Source organism: Somniosus microcephalus, chromosome 10, assembly GCF_052327205.1.
Source record: "Somniosus microcephalus isolate GS21.2 chromosome 10, FLI_Smic_1.0, whole genome shotgun sequence".
Lineage (NCBI taxonomy): Eukaryota > Metazoa > Chordata > Chondrichthyes > Squaliformes > Somniosidae > Somniosus > Somniosus microcephalus.
The window spans coordinates 22,473,555-22,493,676 of NC_140996.1; the positions used below are offsets into that span (position 1 = coordinate 22,473,555).

Genomic DNA, 20,122 nt, shown 5'->3' on the forward strand with positions numbered 1-20,122 from the left:
GACAGAAAAGCTTCCCATCTCTCTCATTGACATAGCATGAGTTGCTGATATAATTCTGAAGCCACATCATTTGGACTTATGAGCATCTGCCAAATCCAATGTGCAAGTAGCCTTGGCATGACATCTCTAATTCTTTCCTTTACTCCCCCACAGGACCATCCAGAGCACCCGCCGCCACTGCCCAGGAGGAAGAAGCTTTGCAGCCACACTCCTCAGAGGAAGCTCCAGCCTCTGAGGGCGCATCGTCAGCAGAAGTAAGCGCACCTAGCACCAGCGCAGACACTCACGCCTCGGAGGGACTTTTGGGACATAGAGTAGAGTTGTCACCTGGTGTATCACAGCTCACAAGTGAGCATCAGCAGATTGTGGAGACAGGGACAGCAGTGGAGAGTCCTCGTCGGAGGGCGCAGGGCTCTGCCAGCTCAGCAGCATATCGACCCTATGCCTCTGGGTCCATCCTCAAGAGAGGAGGTGATGGATCTCCATGCACAGATGCAGGAGTCTCTGGCAGGTTTTGTCTCCAGGGTCGCTGCGAGTGTGGAGCGAATGGAGGAGTCCATGGCGAGCATGAGCACAGCCTTATTGGAGTCATTGGCGCATCAAAGCATCACCACGGAAAGGATGGCTACCTCTGTGGCAATGCTGGCTGCAGCCGAGGAGAGGAGGGCTGCGGCCATGGAGGAGTTTAGTCGCCAGGGTATCGGAAACATGGTGAGTGTTCTGAATAGAATGACATCTCTTGAGGAGCGATGGGCATCTATAGAGCACCGAGACCAGACCTTCATGGAAGTCCCTCTGATCAGGACTTCCACTCCAGAGACAGGTCCCCATGGCCCCCCAGATGTGCAGCAAGGTGCTCTCCAGCCACTTGCAGGCGCTGAGGGGGAGCTGACCCATGAGAGGGAGGTTGTTGGCACACTTCAAGGAAGTGGGGGCTCCCCTCCACGCGCTCGCACATCCATGCCACTTCAGAGCCCTCGGTCAGAGCCCCGCCGGAGTCCACACCCCAGTGAGATAGGAGTCTCAAGCCCTGCACAGCCGCGGGAGCAGCAGACTGCTGGCGAGCCCTCACAGGCCGCCACCCCAGAGGACGCCCGCCAAAGGTGTCGAGACAGGCGCAGCAGGAAAGTGAGCAAGGGGCCTCCACATCTGCTGAAGCCACAGGGGTACCACTACGTAAGAGCACGCATAAGAGAAAAATGAAGCACCACTAAACACAAGGGTAGTCACTTGGGTGAAAAGTCTTGTAAATATTTTTAATGCCATCACTTTCTTGGACATAAAAAATCTGGTGGCAGCTGCAGCAGTTATGGTGTCTGTCATTTGGTGAATGGGGATATTACATTGAGGCCTTAGGATAACTTGCAGATGTAAGCAAGTTGGTCAGATAGGCAGAAATGCGCAGGCATGGGCCACTGTCCATGGTCAGTTCAGAAGCAGTGAGGCTGCAGTGTTTGATGTACCAGGCTAGGCAAATCTGCCCAGGATGAGTGCGTTCCTTGCATTTCGCCCAGCAATGTTCTCGCGCACTGGTTGGCGGCCCACTGCAGGATGCTCGTTCCCGTCCTCCACCACCTCCTCCTCCTCCTCCTCCTCAGGATCATCCTCACCGAGGAGGCTCTGTGAGGAGCCTCTTGGTCCTGCGGAATCGGCAAGCCACGACGCTGTGCCATGTTGTGAAGCACACAGCATACCACAACGATTTTGGAGACCCTGGCTGATGAGTACTGTAGGGCTCCCCCTGATCTATCGAGACATCTGAAGCGCATCTTCAGCAATCCAATGGCTTGCTCGATAATGCATCTGGTGGAAATCTGGCTGGAGTTGTAGCGCTCCTCAGCCTCATTGGCTGGTCTCCTCAACGGATTCATTTAGCCAGGCGCGCAGGGGATATCCCTTGTCTCCAAGTAGCCATCCCTGAAGTTCGTTTGGCGGACTGAATAGCAGAGGCACAGTAGACTGGCGCAGTATGAAGGAGTCATGGCAGCTGCCAGGGTACTGGGCACGAACATGCAAAATCACCACCTTGTGGTCACACACCAGCTGAACGTTAAGGGAATGGAAGCTCTTGCGGTTGACAAAAGCTCCTGGGGTGCCCTAAGGGCCACATGTGTGCAGTCAATGACGCCCTGCACTCTTGGAAAGTCTGCCAGCTGAGCTAATCCAATCGCTCGCGCCCTCACACTTGCGCGATCCCGGGTGAAATGGATGTGATTGTGCGCGAGGGCAAAGAGGGCATCGGTGACCTGTTTGATGCAAGTGTGTGCGGCCGCCTGGGAGATGCCGCTGATGTCTGCTGCTGATCCCTGGAAGGAGCCTGAGGCATAAAAGTTGAGTGCGGTGATGACTTTGATGGCCACTGGTAAGGAGCGTCGACCTGGTGCTCTGGGCTCCAGGTCTTGCTGCAGCATTGCACAGATGTCAGTCACTACCTCTCGCGAAAGTCGCAGCTGCCTCTGGCACTGCTGCTCAGTCATGTTGAGGTAGCTGACCCTGTGTCTGTAGACCCTGTTTGGGTGGTATCTCCTGCGCCGACGGCCTTCCATGCGCTGGCCCCTTCTGGCCTGTGCTGCCTCAGGTGGCTGAGCCGCAGCCTGTCGCTGCTGCTGGATCTGCTGTTGCTGCTGGATCTGCTGTTGTTGCTGGATCTGCTCCAGCCTCCTGTGCTGTTGGAGATCCTCTAATGCCAAGAAGGGAAGGAACAAAAGGCCTCCCATGCTTCTGGCAGATGCCTCCGTTGAGGAGGCGCTGAGTTAGGGTGCTGAGAGGGGCTTCCCAGGAGCTCACACTGGCGAAGCGTGTGAGGCTCCAACCTTCCACAGCTGTGCCTAAACCTTCAACAAGTTGCCCCAAGCCTTCAGCAACAAGGTCCTGCAGCCTACAAATGCTGGCTGATTAAATCTCTTCAGTCCTGATTGACCTGCAGCTGAAAGCAAGCAAGCCGACATTGTTCACGCCAGGTTTCGTCAGCGGTGTTCCCACCTGGCGTGTTTTACGTGGGGAAAGGCTGAAAATTCCAAGGGCCCCTGAAAATAGGATTAAACCTGCCAATTATTGGTCATTAGGCTCCTGCCGACCATTCCCGCCTGTGGCGGGCGGGACTGATTCGGGTCGCGCTGAAAGACGGGGGCGAAAGTCTGGCGACCCCCTATTTCTGGGATTTTAAAAAAAAAAAAAATTTTTTTAAAGCCCCCGTCTGCCTGAAACCCCGCCCGACGGCTCTGGGAAAATCGGGGCCTTAGTTTTAATTACTGTTGTTCACTGCTGCGAGGTTCTTCAAAGCATTTTTATTCCTCCATGCTGAACTGTTTTGGTAATAAAACAAACAACAGCTGGAAACTTGATAGCACGGCGTGGTAGGATAATGTCCTTTCACCTTTAAGGCCTGGGTTTGAATCCAACCCAGACTTGGTGAAACTATGCTTTTGTGTTGGTTTTAAAGGACATAAATGAAAATACAGTACTTTTAATTCTGTGTACAACTGACTAGAACATGGGAACAGGAAGGAGTAAGCCATTCAGCCCTGGAGCCTGTTAAGAACATAAGAAATAGGAGCAGGAGTAGGCCAATCGGCCCCTCGAGCCCGCTCCGCCATTCAATAAGATCATGGCTGATCTGATCCTAACCTCAAATCTACTATCGCTCTCCATCCCACCCGAACCCATGTGATCTCCCGGGAGAGGCGAAAAACCAGTTTAAAAAAAAAAAAAAAACCAATGGCCAATTTGGGAGAAAAAAATCTGGGAAATTCCTCTCCGACCCATCTAGGCGATCGAAACTCGTCCAGGAGATCACTCTGTCCCTGTATTTTCTACAGTACTTACCTTCTGTAAAGGCGATCTCCACCCCAGCCAGGAACAGGAATAAAACCATCTCCTGAAATCTAACACAGAATTAGAACACAGTAGGAGCAGAACCAGGCTACACGGCCCCTGGGCCCGCTCCACTACCCGCAGGGCCATGACCATTCCGAACCTAGACTCATGTCCAATTTCCTGCCCACTCCCCGTAACCCTTAATTCCCTTTACTTCTAGGAAACTATCTATTTCTGCTTTAAATTTATTTAATGATGTAGCTTCCACAGCTTTCTGGGGCAGCAAATTCCACAAACCTACCACCCTCTGATTGAAGAAGTTTCTCCTCATCTCAGTTTTGAAAGAGCAGCCCCTTATTCTAAGATTATGCCCCCCTAGTTCTAGTTTCACCCATCATTGGGAACATCCTCACCGCATCCACCCGATCAAGCCCCTTCACAATCTTATATGTTTCAATAAGATCGCCTCTCATTCTTCTGAACTCCAATGAGAAGAGTCCCAATCTACTCAACCTCTCCTCATATGACCACCCCCTCATCCCCGGGATTAACCGAGTGAACCTTCTTTGTACTGACTCGAGAGCAAGTATGTCTTCTTAAGTATGGACACCAAAACTGTATGCAGTATTCCAGGTGCGGCCTCACCAATACCTTGTACAACTGCAGCAATACCTCCCTGTTTTTATATTCTATCCCCCTAGCAATAAAAGCCAACATTCCATTGGCCTTCTTGATCACTTGCTGCACCAGCATACTAACTTTTTAAGTTTCATGCACCAGGACCCCCAGATCCCTTTGTACTACAGTACTTTCCAGTTTCTTGCCATTAAGATAATAACTTGCTCTATGATTTTTCCTGCCAAAGTGCATAACCTCACACTTTCCAGTATTGTATTCCATCTGCCAAATCTCTGCCCACTTACTTAGCCTGTCTATGTCCCTTTGCAGGTTTTTTATGTCCTCCTCACTCACTACTTTCCCTCCCATCTTTGTATCATCTGCAAACTTTGATATGTTACACTCGGTCCCCTCCTCCAAATCGTTAATATAGATTGTAAAGAGTTGGGGACCCAGCATTGACCCCTGCGGAACACCACTAGTTACTGATTGCCAGTCTGAGAATGAACCATTTATCCCAACTCTCTAACAGAAAGCAGAGAGCCAATCCTCCACCCACGCCAGAATATTACCCCCAATCCCGTGATTTTTTATCTTGAGCAATAATCTTTTGTGTTGCACCTTGTCAAATGCCTTTTGGAAGTCTAAATACACTACGTCCACTGGTTCCCGTTTATCCACACTGTATGTTACTTCCTCAAAGAACTCAAGCAAATTTGTCAAACATGACTTCCCCTTCATGAAACCATGCTGAGTTTGTCCTATTAAATTATGTTTATCCAAATGTCCTGTTACTGTCTCCTTAATAATGGACTCTAACATTTTACCAACCACAGATGTTAGGCTAACTGGTCTATAGTTACCAGCCTTCTGCCTACTACCCTTTTTAAATAAGGGTGTTACATTCGCACTTTTCCAATCTGCTGGGACCTTTGCTGAGTCCAGGGAGTTTTGGAAAATTATTACCAATGCATCCACAATCCCTAACGCCACTTCCCTCAAGACCCTAGGATGTAAGCCATCAGGTCCAGGGGATTTATCCACCTTGAGTCCCATTATTTTACCAAGTACCACTTAGTGATTTTAATCGTATTTAGCTCCTCCCCCCTCGAGCTCCCTGTTTGTCCAGTGTTGGGATATTCTTAGTGTCCTCTACTGTAAAGACTGATACAAAATATTTGTTCAGCGTTTTTGCCATCTCCATGTTTCCCACCATTAATTTCCCGGTCTCATCCTCTAAGGGACCAACATTTACTTTAGCCACCCTTTTTCTTTTTATATAACTATAGAAACTTTTGCCATCTGTTTTTATATTTTTTGCTAATTTACTTTCATAATCTATCTTCCCTTTCTTAATCAATCTTTTAGTTATTTTTTGCTGTCTTTTAAAGACTTCCCAATCTTCTATCCTCCCACTAGATTTGGCTACCTTATATGCCCTTGTTTTTAGTCGGATACCATCCTTAATTACTTTACTTAGCCACGGATGGCTATCTTTTCTTTTACACCCTTTTTTCCTCAGTGGAATATATATTTTTTGGAAGTTGTAAAATAACTCCTTAAATGTACACCACTGATCATGTACCGTCTTACCCTTTAATCTATTTCCCAATCCATTCTGATCAATTCCGCTCTCGTACCTTCATAGTCTCCTTTATTCAAGTTCAGCAGGCTTGTTTGAGATCCAACCTTCTCACCCTCTAATTGAATATGGAATTCAACAATGTTATGGTCACTCATTCCAATGGGATCCTTTACTAGGACATTTTTAATTAATCCTGTCTCATTACACAGGACCAAATCTAAGGTTGCTTGCCCCCTGGTCGGTTCAGTTACATACTGCTCAAGAAACCCATCCCTAATACACTCAATGAGCTCATCCTCAAGGCTGCTCTGCCCAATTTGATTTGTCCAGTTAATATGATAGTTAAAATCCCCCATAATTATAGCTGTTCCCTTATTACAAGCCTCAACTATTTCCTGATTAATAATCCGTCCAACAGAGTTGCAGCTGTTCGGAGGCCTATAGACTACGCCCACTAGTGTTTTTTTCCCCTTATTATTCCTTATCTCCACCCAAACTGTTTCACTATCCTGCTCCTTTGACCCAATATAATTTCTCTGTATTATAGTGATTCCTTCCTTTATTAACATAGCCACCCCACCACCACCTCCCTTCCTGCCTGTCCTTCCTGATTGTTAAATAACCTGGTATGTTTAATTCCCAGTCATGGTCACCCTGCAGCCATGTTTCTGTAATGGCTACAAGATCATACCCATATGTAGTTATTTGTGCCGTTAACTCATTCATTTTGTTACGAATGCTACATGCATTCAGATAAAGAACTTTCAAATATGTTTTGTGACACTTAGTTCCTGTTTTTTCCCCTTTTGCTACTTTACCTTTTTCTCCATACCTTCTGTCCCTTCCTGACACGTTCTGTTTTTTTATTCCCCCACTGTTACCTAAGTCTATGACCTTCTCTGTTGTCATTTCTATTATTTGCTCTCTAGAAACCTCCCCCCCACTAATTAGTTTAAAGCCCTCTCTACAGCCCTAGTTAAATGATTCGCCAGGACTCTAGTCCCAGCACTGGCCAAGTGGAGTCTGTCCCAACGGAACAGCTCCTTCCTGTCCCAGTACTGGTGCCAGTGTCCCACGAAGCAAAACCCATTTCCCCCACACCAGTCTTTGAGCCACGCATTTAACTCTTTAATTTTATTTATCCTAGCCAAATTCGCTCGTGGCTCAGGTAATAACCCAGAGATTATTACCCTTGAGGTTCTGTTTTTTAATTTGACCCCTAGCTGCTGATACTCCTTTAACAGAACCGCCTTCCTTGTCCTATCTACGTCGTTTGTACCAACATGGACTACGACAACTGGATCCTCCCCCTCCCACTCCAAGTTTCTTTCCAGCCCAGAAGAGATGTCCTTAACCCTGGGGCCGGGCAGGCAACACAGCCTTCGGGACTCCCGCTCTTGACTGCAGAGAACCCTATCCCCCTAATGATACTATCCCCTACCACTACAACATTTCTTTTTACTCCCTCCACTTGAATGGCCCCGTGTACCACAGTGCTGTGGCCAGGTTGCTCATCCTCCCTGCAGTCCCCGCTCCCGCCCTCACAGGGAGTAAGAACCTCAATCCTGCTTGACAAGAGCAAGGGCTGCGGCTCCTTTAACACTTCCTCCTGGATCCCTGTACCTGCCTCACTCGTAGTCACACCGTCCTGTCCCTGACCACGGACTACATCTGCATTAATTAATTTCATAGGTGTGACCATCTCCTGAAACATAGGGTCCAGGAACTTCTCCCCCTCCCTGATGTGTCGCAGTGTCTGAAGCTCGGTCTCAAGCTCTTTAACATGGAGCTTGAGTTCCTCTAGCAGCAAACACTTATCGCAAATGTAATCACCGTGAGCCTCAATGGGGTCCACCGGCTCCCACATTTCGCAACAGTGACACATCACCTGTTCACCCATATCTATGTAATTAATTTAATTTCTTATTAGTTATGAAGACCCTCTGCCCCGATATAGATAATATTACACCACTATTCAATAGGACTTACCAACTTAAAGGTATAAAAGAGAAGGAAGAAAACCAACCAACCAGCTGATCGCCAACCTCCTCCTTGAATACTGTCTGTGGGGCCTGTTTGGTTGACTCGTCTCGCTGCTCCGCCTCCGCAGTGCTGTCTGAGCCTGGGAGCGGGGAACAAAACAGAGCAAAAAACACACCCTCACCTCCCACTTGCCCGAACTCTCCACTTGCCGAACTCTCCACTTACCAAACTCTCGCAGCACTCAATGCCACAGCACTCTGTGCAGAGCACTAGTCCCGCCCCTTTTATACCCGGATTCTACTTCCGGTTTAAACTCCCCAGCAGTCTAATATACACTTAAAAAATTTAACTCACTTCAAATAATTAACTTTTTAACTCACTAAAATTCACAAAATACACTTAAATGAATTTTCTCCCACTTACCAAGCTCTCACAGCACTACCATTCAATTAGATCATGGCTGATCTGTACCTCAACCTCATTTGCTCGCCTTTGCTCCATATCCCTTGATACCCTTACCAAACAAAAACCTTTTGATCTCAGTTTTGAAAGCTTCAATTAACCGAACATCCATAGCCTTTTGTGGGAGAGAGTGTGAAGGAATAGCCATAGTCAGAAAAATACACCATCATATGAACAGAATTTTGACTTTATTAAAACATGACACACTGGGTTTGGAAGTCTGGAAGCCTTAACAATCAAAAGCTGTAAACAACATACAGGCTTTTGAGGCAAGATAACTTGTTGACACTGAAACAATAGCCCTATTGAAGCAGCAGGTTGGAGGTTCCTCTAAGTCTGCAGCATTGGAAAAAAGACAATAATACACCCAGTTAAATTGTCTTAAACCAACACTTCGGAAAGAAGCACAGAAAGATTAAAGAAACATGTGCCTTTGTAAAAATGACATCAAGTAAAAGAAACACCTAACATCAAATGAAACACAGGAGGCACCAGCCATCACGTTTTTCTGTTGAACTTGGAACACCTAGGAGACATGAAGTCTGTGTTGCAGCCAGTTGAGGTGTTCTAAATGCAAAAGATACAAACAGGAGACTTTGATAAAAATGACATCAAAAAGAAGCACTGCTCCACATTGTTTTTATAAGTTTTGAACATCTAAAGGTAGAGACACTTACACAGCAGACACAAGTCTGCTTGCGACAGCTGAACTGACTGTAAGAATAGAAGAAGTCAACAGAAAAATGACTAGAGATAATTAGCTTACATCAGCAGAAAACTTCAAAGGATATACCACTGAAAAAAGGGTATAAATATAGAACTTTCAAATGGGAAGATAGATTCGCTGAAAGGGGCAAAGCGATTCTCAGGCTTCAGAGGCAAGCTCTAAGTTTTCAACTCTTTGAGTCTCGGGTATCAAAGGTATTTGATTTTGGTGGATATCTTGGAATAGACTAAGAAATGTAAAAATGTAACAAAGCTAAGATTTGAGAATAAGGATCTCTGATAATAATTGTAAACTTTTGTATTTGGAACTGTTAATGTTGCGACTGAATCACCAACTGTAATTACATGTCGGTTCTTTAATAAATATATTTTTTTAGAATTGTCTCACATAGTACTTCTGTATCAAACTTGCGAACTCAATCTCTGTACACTCTTTGGTGAGGAGTTGCAGCATTCTGGAGGAGTTTTCCGGACCCTCATAATATCCGGAAGGTTACAGTCTAGTTAAACTTATTTTAAAAAGTGCTATCTGGAGGACAGTAACATCTTCAGGTCGTTCCTTTCCTTTAGGGAGACATTGTCTGGACCTTTAGATCCAATTAAGCATCTTTAGGATTCGGTTACCTCTAACTTTAGTTGAAGGTGAACATCTGGGGAAGACGCCTGATCCGGGGTAGCCCGAAAAGGGCTAGGACTAGTAATTATCCCTTCAAGAGTTCCTGATTTCTACTACCCTTTGGTGAAAAGGTGCTTCCTGATTTCACTCCTGAATGGCCTGGCTCTAATTTTATGATTACGATCTCTTGTTCTTGATTTCCCCTACCAGAGGAAATAGGTTCTCTTTTACAACCCGATTGAATCCTTTTATCATTTTAAACACTTTGATTAGATCTCTCCCTCAATCTTTTATACTCGAGGGAATACAAGTGAAGTTTATGCAACCTGTCTTCATAATTTAACCCCGGTATCATTCTGCTGAATCTGCGCTGCACCCCCTCCAAAGCCAGTGTATCCTTCCTGAGATGCAGTGCCCAGAACTGAAAACAGTACTCCAGATGGGGTCTGACCAAGACTCGATACAACTGAAGCATAAATGCCTCCCTGTTCTATTCCAGCCCCCTTGAGATGAAGGCCAACATTCCTTTGGCCTTTTTGTACCTGACCACTAGTTTTTTAGTGATTTGTGTACATTGTCACCCAAATCTCTCTGCTCTTCCACAGTTCCTAGTTTCTCACTATTTAGGAAATACTCCAATTTATCTTGGGTCCAAAGTGGATGACCTCACACTTGCCCACATTGAACTCCATTTGCCATAGTTTTGCCCACTCACTTAATCTGTCTATGTCCCTTTGTAACTTCTTGCTCCTATCTGCACTACTTCCTGTACCTCCCATCTTAGTGTCATCTGCAAACTTGGATATACAACTCTCTCTTCCTTCATCCAAGTCATTGATAAATACAGGAAACTTTGTGCTATCCGGCACCCACGGGACCGAGCTGCTGCCGTTGCCTCAAAACTGCCATACTCTCCAGAGTTAATGTTGAGAGATATGGAGATTCTTATCTCCGTTTTTGACAACAAACACTGTTGCTTAGCAACAGCCTCTAAACACTCGGGTGTGGCCTGCAAGCTCTGTAGCTGAAGCTGTTGCTATAGCTACAGACCTTGCACAGCTTGACTGTTCAAACAAAGCAAAAAAAACAAACAAAAAGAATTTTAAAACGGCTGCTGATTTTTGCCGGTGGCTCCAGATTGCCGGATAGCTCACCTCCAGATAGCACAAAGTTTCCTGTATGGTGAAAAACTGAGGCCCCAGTACAGATCCCTGCCAATCTGAGTACGTACCGTTTATCTCTGCTCGCTGTCTTCTACCTCACAACCAATTTCCAACCCATGTCGCAAGGTTGCCTCCAAGTCGGTGCACTTTCATTTTTGCTGCTAATCTCTTGTGCAGAACTTATCAAATGCCTTCTGGAAGTCCATATAGACAACATCCAGACACTCCCTTAAAAGACATCAGTGAGCCAGTTGGGTTTTTACAATGATCCAACAGCTTCATGGTCAACTTTGCTGCTAACTTTTTATTTACAGATTTTTTTAACTAAATTCAAATTCTCAAACTGCCTTGGTGGGATTTGAACTCCCGTTCAAAGATAAACTGTTCTAGCAATTTACTATTTCAAGAAAAAGCCGTTCAATATACAATTCTACAATAATGAAGCACTGATGATGAAATTTGGTGTTCTAAAATAGTATTTAGGCCATTTTCCTGTGGACAAAATATTACGTAAAAGTACCATAATTTTCCTGGCATAACCAAGTGTTCCAGTAAAATCTTGTACATTGCTTGTTGTAATGCAATTTATGAATCTGTTTTTATGGTACTTTGAAGTGTGTTGATATGATGCGATGAATTTAATCGGTAAAATTTAGTAAAAAAGGAATAATGCAGTTCTAATTAATACACACTATGGAGTTGTATCTGCTGTCACTCGTGGAGACTTGGTTTTTAATATCGAGCTTCTTTCACTTATACTTCAGTGTGATAATTTGCGAGTCATCATATGTACCCTGTAATCCTTAAATCACTTTGCAGTCATTACTGTCAGTATAAAACCCAGCCAAAGGTAAGAGCTATACTAGTTATTCTGAAAGAGACATGCTTACTATCTTTTTGGTAGGGCGAGCATTAAGAACACTTGATATAACAATAAATATTTTCATATCCTTGTCCCTTTTATAAAAAAATTTTAAAAAAATCTCACTTGAGGTACTTTATAACTGAATAGACTAATGAAATCCATGGCAGGAAATTGAAGGGGACAACCTGCTTGTGTCATTTAAAGATGTTTGTAGAAATGTTGGCCCAGCGCATCTCCAGATGTCTAGTTAATAAGGTTCAGCTGGCATGAAAATTGGCAGAGAGCCCACAGTGCATAACAGGAGTGTTTGGCAACAAGATCTTTCTTGCTATTTTTATCTTACAATCCACCAAATCTTTAAATTGTGGGAGGGCTTGTAAACTTTATGCTTGGAGCATAGATCTTAGATATTGTGCTCATCAGATTAAATTGTGTTACTTTAATCATTCAGTTATTTAGTGAGAGTATATGGTTTACATCACAACTTATCTACTTTTACACGTAAAACTGCCCCTGTGAATCTCCTTGGAGTCATTTTGCATGCTGTGCTGGTCTGATCTTCAACAAGTTGATATCAACTGTGCTGCCTTCCAGGACAGCTGCACTAAACTGACAGCTTTTTTATATATGAATCACAAAATGTCTGGTCACTTACATTAAGTAATTTTAATTTTAAATATGTTTTTCATGTAGAAATAATTGTTAGCTTTTTTGACCAAAATGTTATGAATAAATATTGTGCTGTTATCAATTATTAATTGGAAAAACCTCTGTCCCTGCAGTAAACTGAGATCACTTTTTTTTTCCAAAAAGGTTCCAAACTGTAAATGATTTTGCATACGTTAAATGCTTGGTTGTAAAGGAGGCTCTATATTAAGCATGTACCTGTATAAAGCAAAAAAGCTTTACCTCACTTTGCTCTTAAAAAATTGAGTTTGAATTTTTTAGATGGACACCTAGCCTGGATTTTCCTCTTCAGGTCATCCAGTTCTCAGGAGGGAAATGGGGAAGGAGCCATTATGCTAGCTCCCTACACATTTTGCTCATTTACCTAATTTTCCAGTGTCACTTCTGGCTGACCCCAGAAACAAAAATAGGCAACCATATTTAAATAGGGAAATAGTGATGTGGTGAACATCATGTATTACATTTTCAGTTATTGCCGCATCAATAATGCTGTATGTAAATTGCGTCCACACACAATGGGTGCACCGCACTGTTAGGTGGGGGGGTGAAGGTGCATTTAAATGTGCCCAGCTGCTGTTATAAAATAATTCATAGAAAGTTTATTTTGAAAATTGAGGACTTCATTGAAGTCACTCCTTTGTAACTTAGCCTAAAAAACAGTCAATATTTATATATTAAATCAGCTACTGAGAAATCCAAGGTGCATCTTTTAATTCATTTAATTGTTAAACAAAAGCAGCAGAAGTAAATTAGCTGCAATTGGCAATGAAATTGCAGCCAGCAAACCATTGTGCGGCCATGTTACCTGTCTGTATTGACGACTTTTAATATAGTTATGTTTGTATGTTGCAGGAATTGGCAGTAATGAAGCAAGTTTTGATAAATTTGCATAACAAGCAGTATGGTGGTGGCTTGCCAGGTTCCCGAGAAGAAGTCAAAAGCAGTCCTATTACACATGCAACAAAATTGTCTCTGAGCATCCCCCCAGATGAGGATGAAAACATCTACAAACCGAAACCAACTCTTTTTGTAAGTTATCTTTATGTCTGAAGCAAAAAAGACTTCAGCTTTTCTCCAGTTCAAATATTTTGGCTTCTTCCAGTCATTTGAAACATAGGGACAGGAGTAGCCAATTCAGCCCCTCACGCCAGTTCTGCCATTCAATCATCGTGGCTGATCAGCACCTCAACTCTACTCCATTTACCCGCCTTTGATCCATTTTCCTTGATCCATACTCCTGCCGAATAAAAATCTATCGATTTCAGTCTTGAAAATTTCAATTGACCCAGCATCCATAGCCTTGTATTAAAACCAAAATAACCTGAAGTAAAAACAGAAAATGCTTGAAAAATTCCGGTCAGGCAGCCCAGTTAATGAGATGACCTTTCGTCAGAACTGGAAACAGTTAGAGCTATAACAGGTTTAAAGCAAGGGGAGGGAAGGAAAGAACAAAAGGGAAGGCATGATTGAACAGGGCAAAAGCCTTTTGGGTTCCAGATTGCCAGCAGTAATGATCAACTTTCAATCACATGACAAAATGTTATTTGTCTTCTCTGCTTTTATTGGACAGATTGCATAATTCTCCATAAAAAGTTCTATTTTTTGCCGAGATCTTTGTTTCATATTGAGGTTTTCAGTGCTATTATCTTTTTCATAAAGGAAACATGAAGATACACAAGGAGAAATGGAAATAAATCTTAAAGGTTCAATGTGTATTTGCAACTCCTAAAAGTTCCCTGCCTCATATGTTAATCCCTATGAGAAGCTACTATCGCTGGGTGTCATCATTGTCATATCAGCTTCCATCCTTTCCAAGCACTTATGTTACAAGTGATGTAATTTTGACACCATCTCTGTTAGCAATAGTTGTGCTGCTCCAGACATTACACATTCACTCAAAAAGGCTAATGGGAAGGCACAGGACCCATAATTAGAGCACATGGAATGGATCATGTGCCAGGAGGTTCTAGTTTTATATCATTTAATGTAATCTCATGCTGTGATAAATGAGCAGCCAAAGTATAGTATAATTTTACATAATTGGACTTTAAAAAAAAACTTTCAACAAAAACTGAGACATATGTGAACATGATTTTGATGGCAATCTATATATGTATAATTTGCAACATTTCTGATTCGTGTTTTAAGAGTCTCAGTCTCTCACATTTTGCCTCAGAGACCATTTACTGAAGGGTGTGAGCATACCATAGGGAAGAGTAGAGTAAACACAGATTTATTTCATATAAAATCATTGTGCTAAAGGATCTGACAGCAGAAAGTATCCTTTATATCAGCCGAACATTTTTGAGCACACGAACTGCACATGTAGTTTACAAAATATGACGTCCATGTGCTGCATTTAATAACACTGAGTTCAATCGACTCAAGTGAAAGAGGGTAAATCTGGCAAAAACGGTACTGGCTCCTGGAACATTGGTACTAGAAGTATCTAGACAGGTTCATTCAAGGTACCAATTTGAGGATTAAAGCATTTTGACTACTGCCGACCTGTAACCTTTGATAGTAATAATGGAAGCACGGAAAAAGTTGGCACTGTTGGCACAGAAACAAACTGGTGTGCAGGTGTTTTGACATTAAAAATGACACTTGTATTAATTCAAATTGCTAGAGATTTAGTGGCGCAAATACCAGCCAAATACTCTGCGACGAGTGTCTCACCTCCTGACTCCCCAAAGTCTTTCTACCATCTACAAGGCACAAGTAAGGAGTGTGATGGAATACTCTCCACTTGCCTGGATGAGTGCAGCTCCAACAACACTCAAGAAGCTCAACACCATCCAGGACAAAGCAGCCCGCTTGATTGGCACCCCATCCACCACCTTAAACATTCACTCCCTCCAGCACCGGCGTACCGTGGCTGCAGTGTGTACCATCTACAAGATGCACTGCAGCAACTCGCCATGGCTTCTTCAGCAGCACCTCCCAAACCCGCGACCTCTTCCACCAAGAAGGACAAGGGCAGCAGGCGCATGGGAACACCACCACCTCCAAGTTCCCCTCCAAGTCACACACCATCCTGACTTAGAAGTATATCGCCGATCCTTCATCGTCGCTGGGTCAAAATCCTGGAACTCCCTCCCTAACAGCACTGTGGGAGTACCTTCACCACACGGACTGCAGCGGTTCAAGATAGGCAATAAATGCTAGCCTTGCCAGCGACGCCCACATCCCATAAACGAATAATAAAAAAACAGTAGGACATGGGTCCACAATAATAGTTTCTTGTACAGTCATTCTTGATCTTGTTCATGATGTCTGGGGAAGGTGCTGAGTAGAGGTATTTCTACACATGGAGGGAAAGATATCAGCAAGTATTTCACTCATGGACTTAGTTATACATCTGATACCTGGATTGAGATTAATAGAGTCCTGGCCTTAAGTTACCTTACACCCTGTCACCTGGGAAATTATGATGCATGTACGGTGGAGGGGAGGGGAGAGGGAAAGAATAAAGGGGGAAGAATATATTTAAAATGGAACAAAATAACTATTGTGCGTTTAATTTGTAAATTAAATCCTTTATGGCAAACTGGTAAGTCTTATTTGAAACATAAGATACTGAGGGGGCTTGACAAGGTAGATGCAGAGAGGATGTTTCCCCTCGTGGGGAAATCTAGAACTCGGGGGCATAGTTTCAGAATAAAGGGTCGCCCTTTTAGAACTGATATGTGGAGGAATTTCCTCTCTGAGGGTCATAAATCTGTGGAATTCTCTGCCCCAGAGAGCCGTGGAGGCTGGGTCATTAAATACATTTAAGGTGGAGATGGACAGATTTTTGCAAGCTAAGGAAGTGAAGGGTTATGGGGAGCGGGCAGGGAAGTGACTTTGAGCCCAAGATCAACCATGATCTTATTGAATGGCGGAGCAGGCTCGAGGGGCCAAGTGGCCTATTCCTGCTGCTATTTACGTTCATTAAAAGGAGAAATATCTAGTTCTCTGACTGTAAGCCAGGGGTGTCCAACTTGTAACCCTTGAGCCACTTGCAGCCCTCAAGCGCTGGCAATCTGGCCCGTGAAGCCTGGGCAACAATATATATGTTTACGTATATTGTTTTGTGGGTTAGGAAAAGACTTTTATTATTGTTGCCTCAATAGTGGATATATCCTCAATCAGGAGAAGAACTCTTGGCATCAGCAACTTGAGATATATACAAATTAATGACAACATGCAAATAAAGAAGGTGCCCTGGTACACGGCTGTGTGGTCCATGAGGGCAAGAGTGTGGACACCCCTGCTCTGTGTAATAATTGGGTGACTAGGTTTTGTGTCAGAAAAGTAAATAATCTGCAAGGGTGCCTCCTAGGACCCACCTCCTCCTTAAATTGTGCAGTGGGTGGATCTTTGACATTTTTTACCCCTAAGGTATTCCTGAATAGAAAATAGATTGCAGATTCTGCATGCTTCCTAATCTGAATTATTTTGTTATCTTGCAGACAAACCGAGAATGTCCTGCCTGGTACACAAAGTTGAAGCGGAAAAATACTTGACCTTTTTTGTAGTGTGTTTAAAGGACCTTTGGAGATTCTGCACTTAATCACACTACTAATTTTCTGCAACACGACCACACAACTGAAGATGCAGGTTTTTTCTAATTCCAAGTGCTGTGATTCCAATTATATGCCCGTTGTTTGTGAACCACTCGGCGCACATTTACACTACAGCTGTAGTGTCGGTGTGAAGCGTAATGCTACAGTTATAGTGTAAATGCAGCCTGAATCCGGAGTCCTGACCTGACACCAGAGCAAAGCCGAGTGAGACTCCTGGAGTGGGGAGTCTCGCTCCACTTGGCTCCATAGTTAGTTCATGCATTAAACCCAATTAACACTGCGCAAGATTAGCATCGGTGTAATGCCTAAACCACCTTGGGCTGATACTAAACTTGTCATGTAAATACACCCTTATTTGCACAACTAAAGAGAAGATAGGTTTCCAAGGGTGTCAGTGTTATTAATATACAGTAGTTTGTTTATTTTATTACTGTAATGGGTAACCAAGTTACATTTGTGATCTTGCACTGTACTTGTTTAAAATGAAAATGTTAATAAAGGTTTTATTGTAATTTATATGTTTACTATTTTACATGCTTTAATGGCCAATTTATCAATATAACAAGGTTTTCAAGTGGCTAGTTAGTGCTTTGTTTTTCTTTAATACAAGAACTTTCTCATTTGTAACACCACTGTAAAACATATTTCAGGTGTTTTGTTGTATAGAAATAATAGGTTTAATTTATTGGAGACTTTGGATTATAATTGTGCCTTTTTTTTTTACACTCGCAATCTTCCTGTTTTCTTCCAGGTTCCCCCAGTTTTGCACCACCTACAGCCTGGAACTTATTCCCTGGCTTCCACTAACCCTGCCCTGAGGCAGCCCTCAATAAATGTACTGGAGCAGTCTGGAGGCATTGCTCTTCCCTCTTCCCATACCCATCAGTACATCAGAGATCGGGAACTCGGTCATGTGAGGGATTGAATCTCACTGCCTTGGCTCAACATACTACATATTGACATCCCAACATAATGCCCACCTCATTACTGCCTACACCCGTTTAAAAAATTTCCACTCGCCTTTAGTTATCTTTTATATCCAGAGTATCTGTAAGAATCTTCATGATCGTTTGTTTATTTTCAGAACCAAGGGGCAACATTTGCGTAATGAATGCAGCTGGCATTTCATGTTTGACGAGTTAATCGTGAACCAATACCAATCTGCAGCCACAGAGTTGTTGCACAAGTCTGACATAATGCACCCAAAGGAGACAAGTATGTGCACTGCATTCATATAGGCACACAATTTCATTCATAAAGCTAATGCATTCTAAGGTTTCGTGCCACGAGTTTCAAAACATCTAAGTGCAGTGTAATTCAACCCTATCCACATTTCAAACCTGACCTTTACAAATAAAATAATCTGTAATGTCAAATCAATTTATTATTTGCAATATAAGAAATAGGCCATAAGACACAAGGAATAGGAGGTACTTTTGCTTCAAGTAGAGCCGAAGGTGGTTCTTTGCATTCTGCAAAATTTACATTCTAATCTAATTGTTTATTTCACAAATGCATCTTAAGCTGGATAAGAGCCAAATCGTATTAAGGCCTGTATGATGTAGTACAAATCTCATTAATTGGCACATAGTGGCAATGATGGTCTCAACAGGTGAAATGCAATATGCAACCAGAGTCTTGAGATTCACTGTATTTTCTTTCTGCTCCTCTTCTATGATCTCAGCTCCTCAACAACAACTTGCATTTATATAGTGCCTTTAATGTAGTAAAACATCCCAAAGTGCCTCACAGGAGTGTTATCAGACAAAATTTGACACCGAACCACATAAGATAATTAGGACAGTGACCAAAAGCTTGGTCAAAGAGGTACGTTCTAATGAGTGCCTTAAAGGAGCGAGAGAGAGGCGGGGAGGTTTAGGGAAGGCATTCCAGAACTTGGGGCCTAGCAGCGGAAGGCACAGCCACCAATGGTGGGGCGAAGGAAATCGTGGATGCACAAGAAACCAGAATTGTAGGAACGCAGAGATCTCTGAACGGAGGAGGTGACAGAGATGGGGACTGGCGAGCAATCTTCTCGCTAAGCTGGGCATCCGCGCAGGCCGCTCACAAGCTTTTCCATTGGGAATACCGCACATGCGCAGAAAGTTAAAGGGACCGCGCAGTGAAATACACAGGCTGCGCACAACAAAGCGCAGCTTAGAGGGAACATTGGTGGCGAGGCCATGGAGTTGATTTGAACACTTCTGAAGGCGCTGAGACATGCTTGGGTTTTGTTTTCATGGACACAGGTCACCCTCCAGTACTTCAGCCCAGTAGACATTCTTCACAAATGAGCCATGTACAGCTTGTGCCTGATCTCGCCCGACACACACATCGGGTCGGAGTGACCAAATAGCACTCGATAGGGCATTTCACTTCTGTAATCCGGGGTACTGAGGTCAATTATAACATCTCCAATGCCAACCATCTGAGATCAGGTAGCTCAGCACGGACCACAAGGTTGAACCTGAGACTTTAACAATCTGTATAACCCAGTTTGCCAGTACGCGCTGCACTTAGAACTAAAGCATGGGAGGAGTTTCTGATTTACTGTATGTTGGTGCTGTTGTTATTTTGAGAGTGAATTCAGTGTCACATTTTACTATCCATTGAAAAGAAACATATCTGTGTGCTTGTTATTTAGTAAGAATTCTGGCACTCGTGCTGTAAGTTTTTAATAATTATGCAAATTTATACTTTGTCTAAACTGTAAAATTGATTGCTGTGTTTTTTTATTCATCCATGTGATGTGGGCGTCGCTGGCAAGGCCAGCATTTGTTGCCCATCCCTAATTGCCCTTGAGAAGGTGGTGGTGAGCCGCCGCCTTGAACCGCTGCAGTACGTGTGGTGAAGGTACTGTTAGGGAGGGAATTCCAGTACTTTGACCCAGCGACAATGAAGGAAGGGTGATATATTTCCAAGTCAGGATGGTGTGTGACTCGGAGGGGAACTTGCAGGTGGTGGTGTTCCCATGTCCCTGCTGCCCTTGCCCTTCTAGGTGGTAGAGGTCGCGGGTTTGAGAGGTGCTGTTGA

General features: G+C 43.7%; 1 protein-coding gene across 1 annotated transcript in view; it reads left to right on the forward strand.

Annotated features, from left to right (window-relative positions):
- The window catches only part of pibf1 (progesterone immunomodulatory binding factor 1), a 190,471-nt gene extending 172,866 nt beyond the window's left edge, over positions 1–17,605 (forward strand). Inside the window, exons 17-18 of the mRNA XM_085998484.1 lie at positions 13,374–13,550; positions 16,976–17,605. Of these exons, the coding sequence (XP_085854610.1) occupies positions 13,374–13,550; positions 16,976–17,029 (231 nt within the window). The 3' untranslated portion in view covers positions 17,030–17,605. The remainder of the gene's footprint in view (positions 1–13,373; positions 13,551–16,975) is intronic.
- The last annotated feature ends 2,517 nt before the right edge of the window (positions 17,606–20,122 follow it).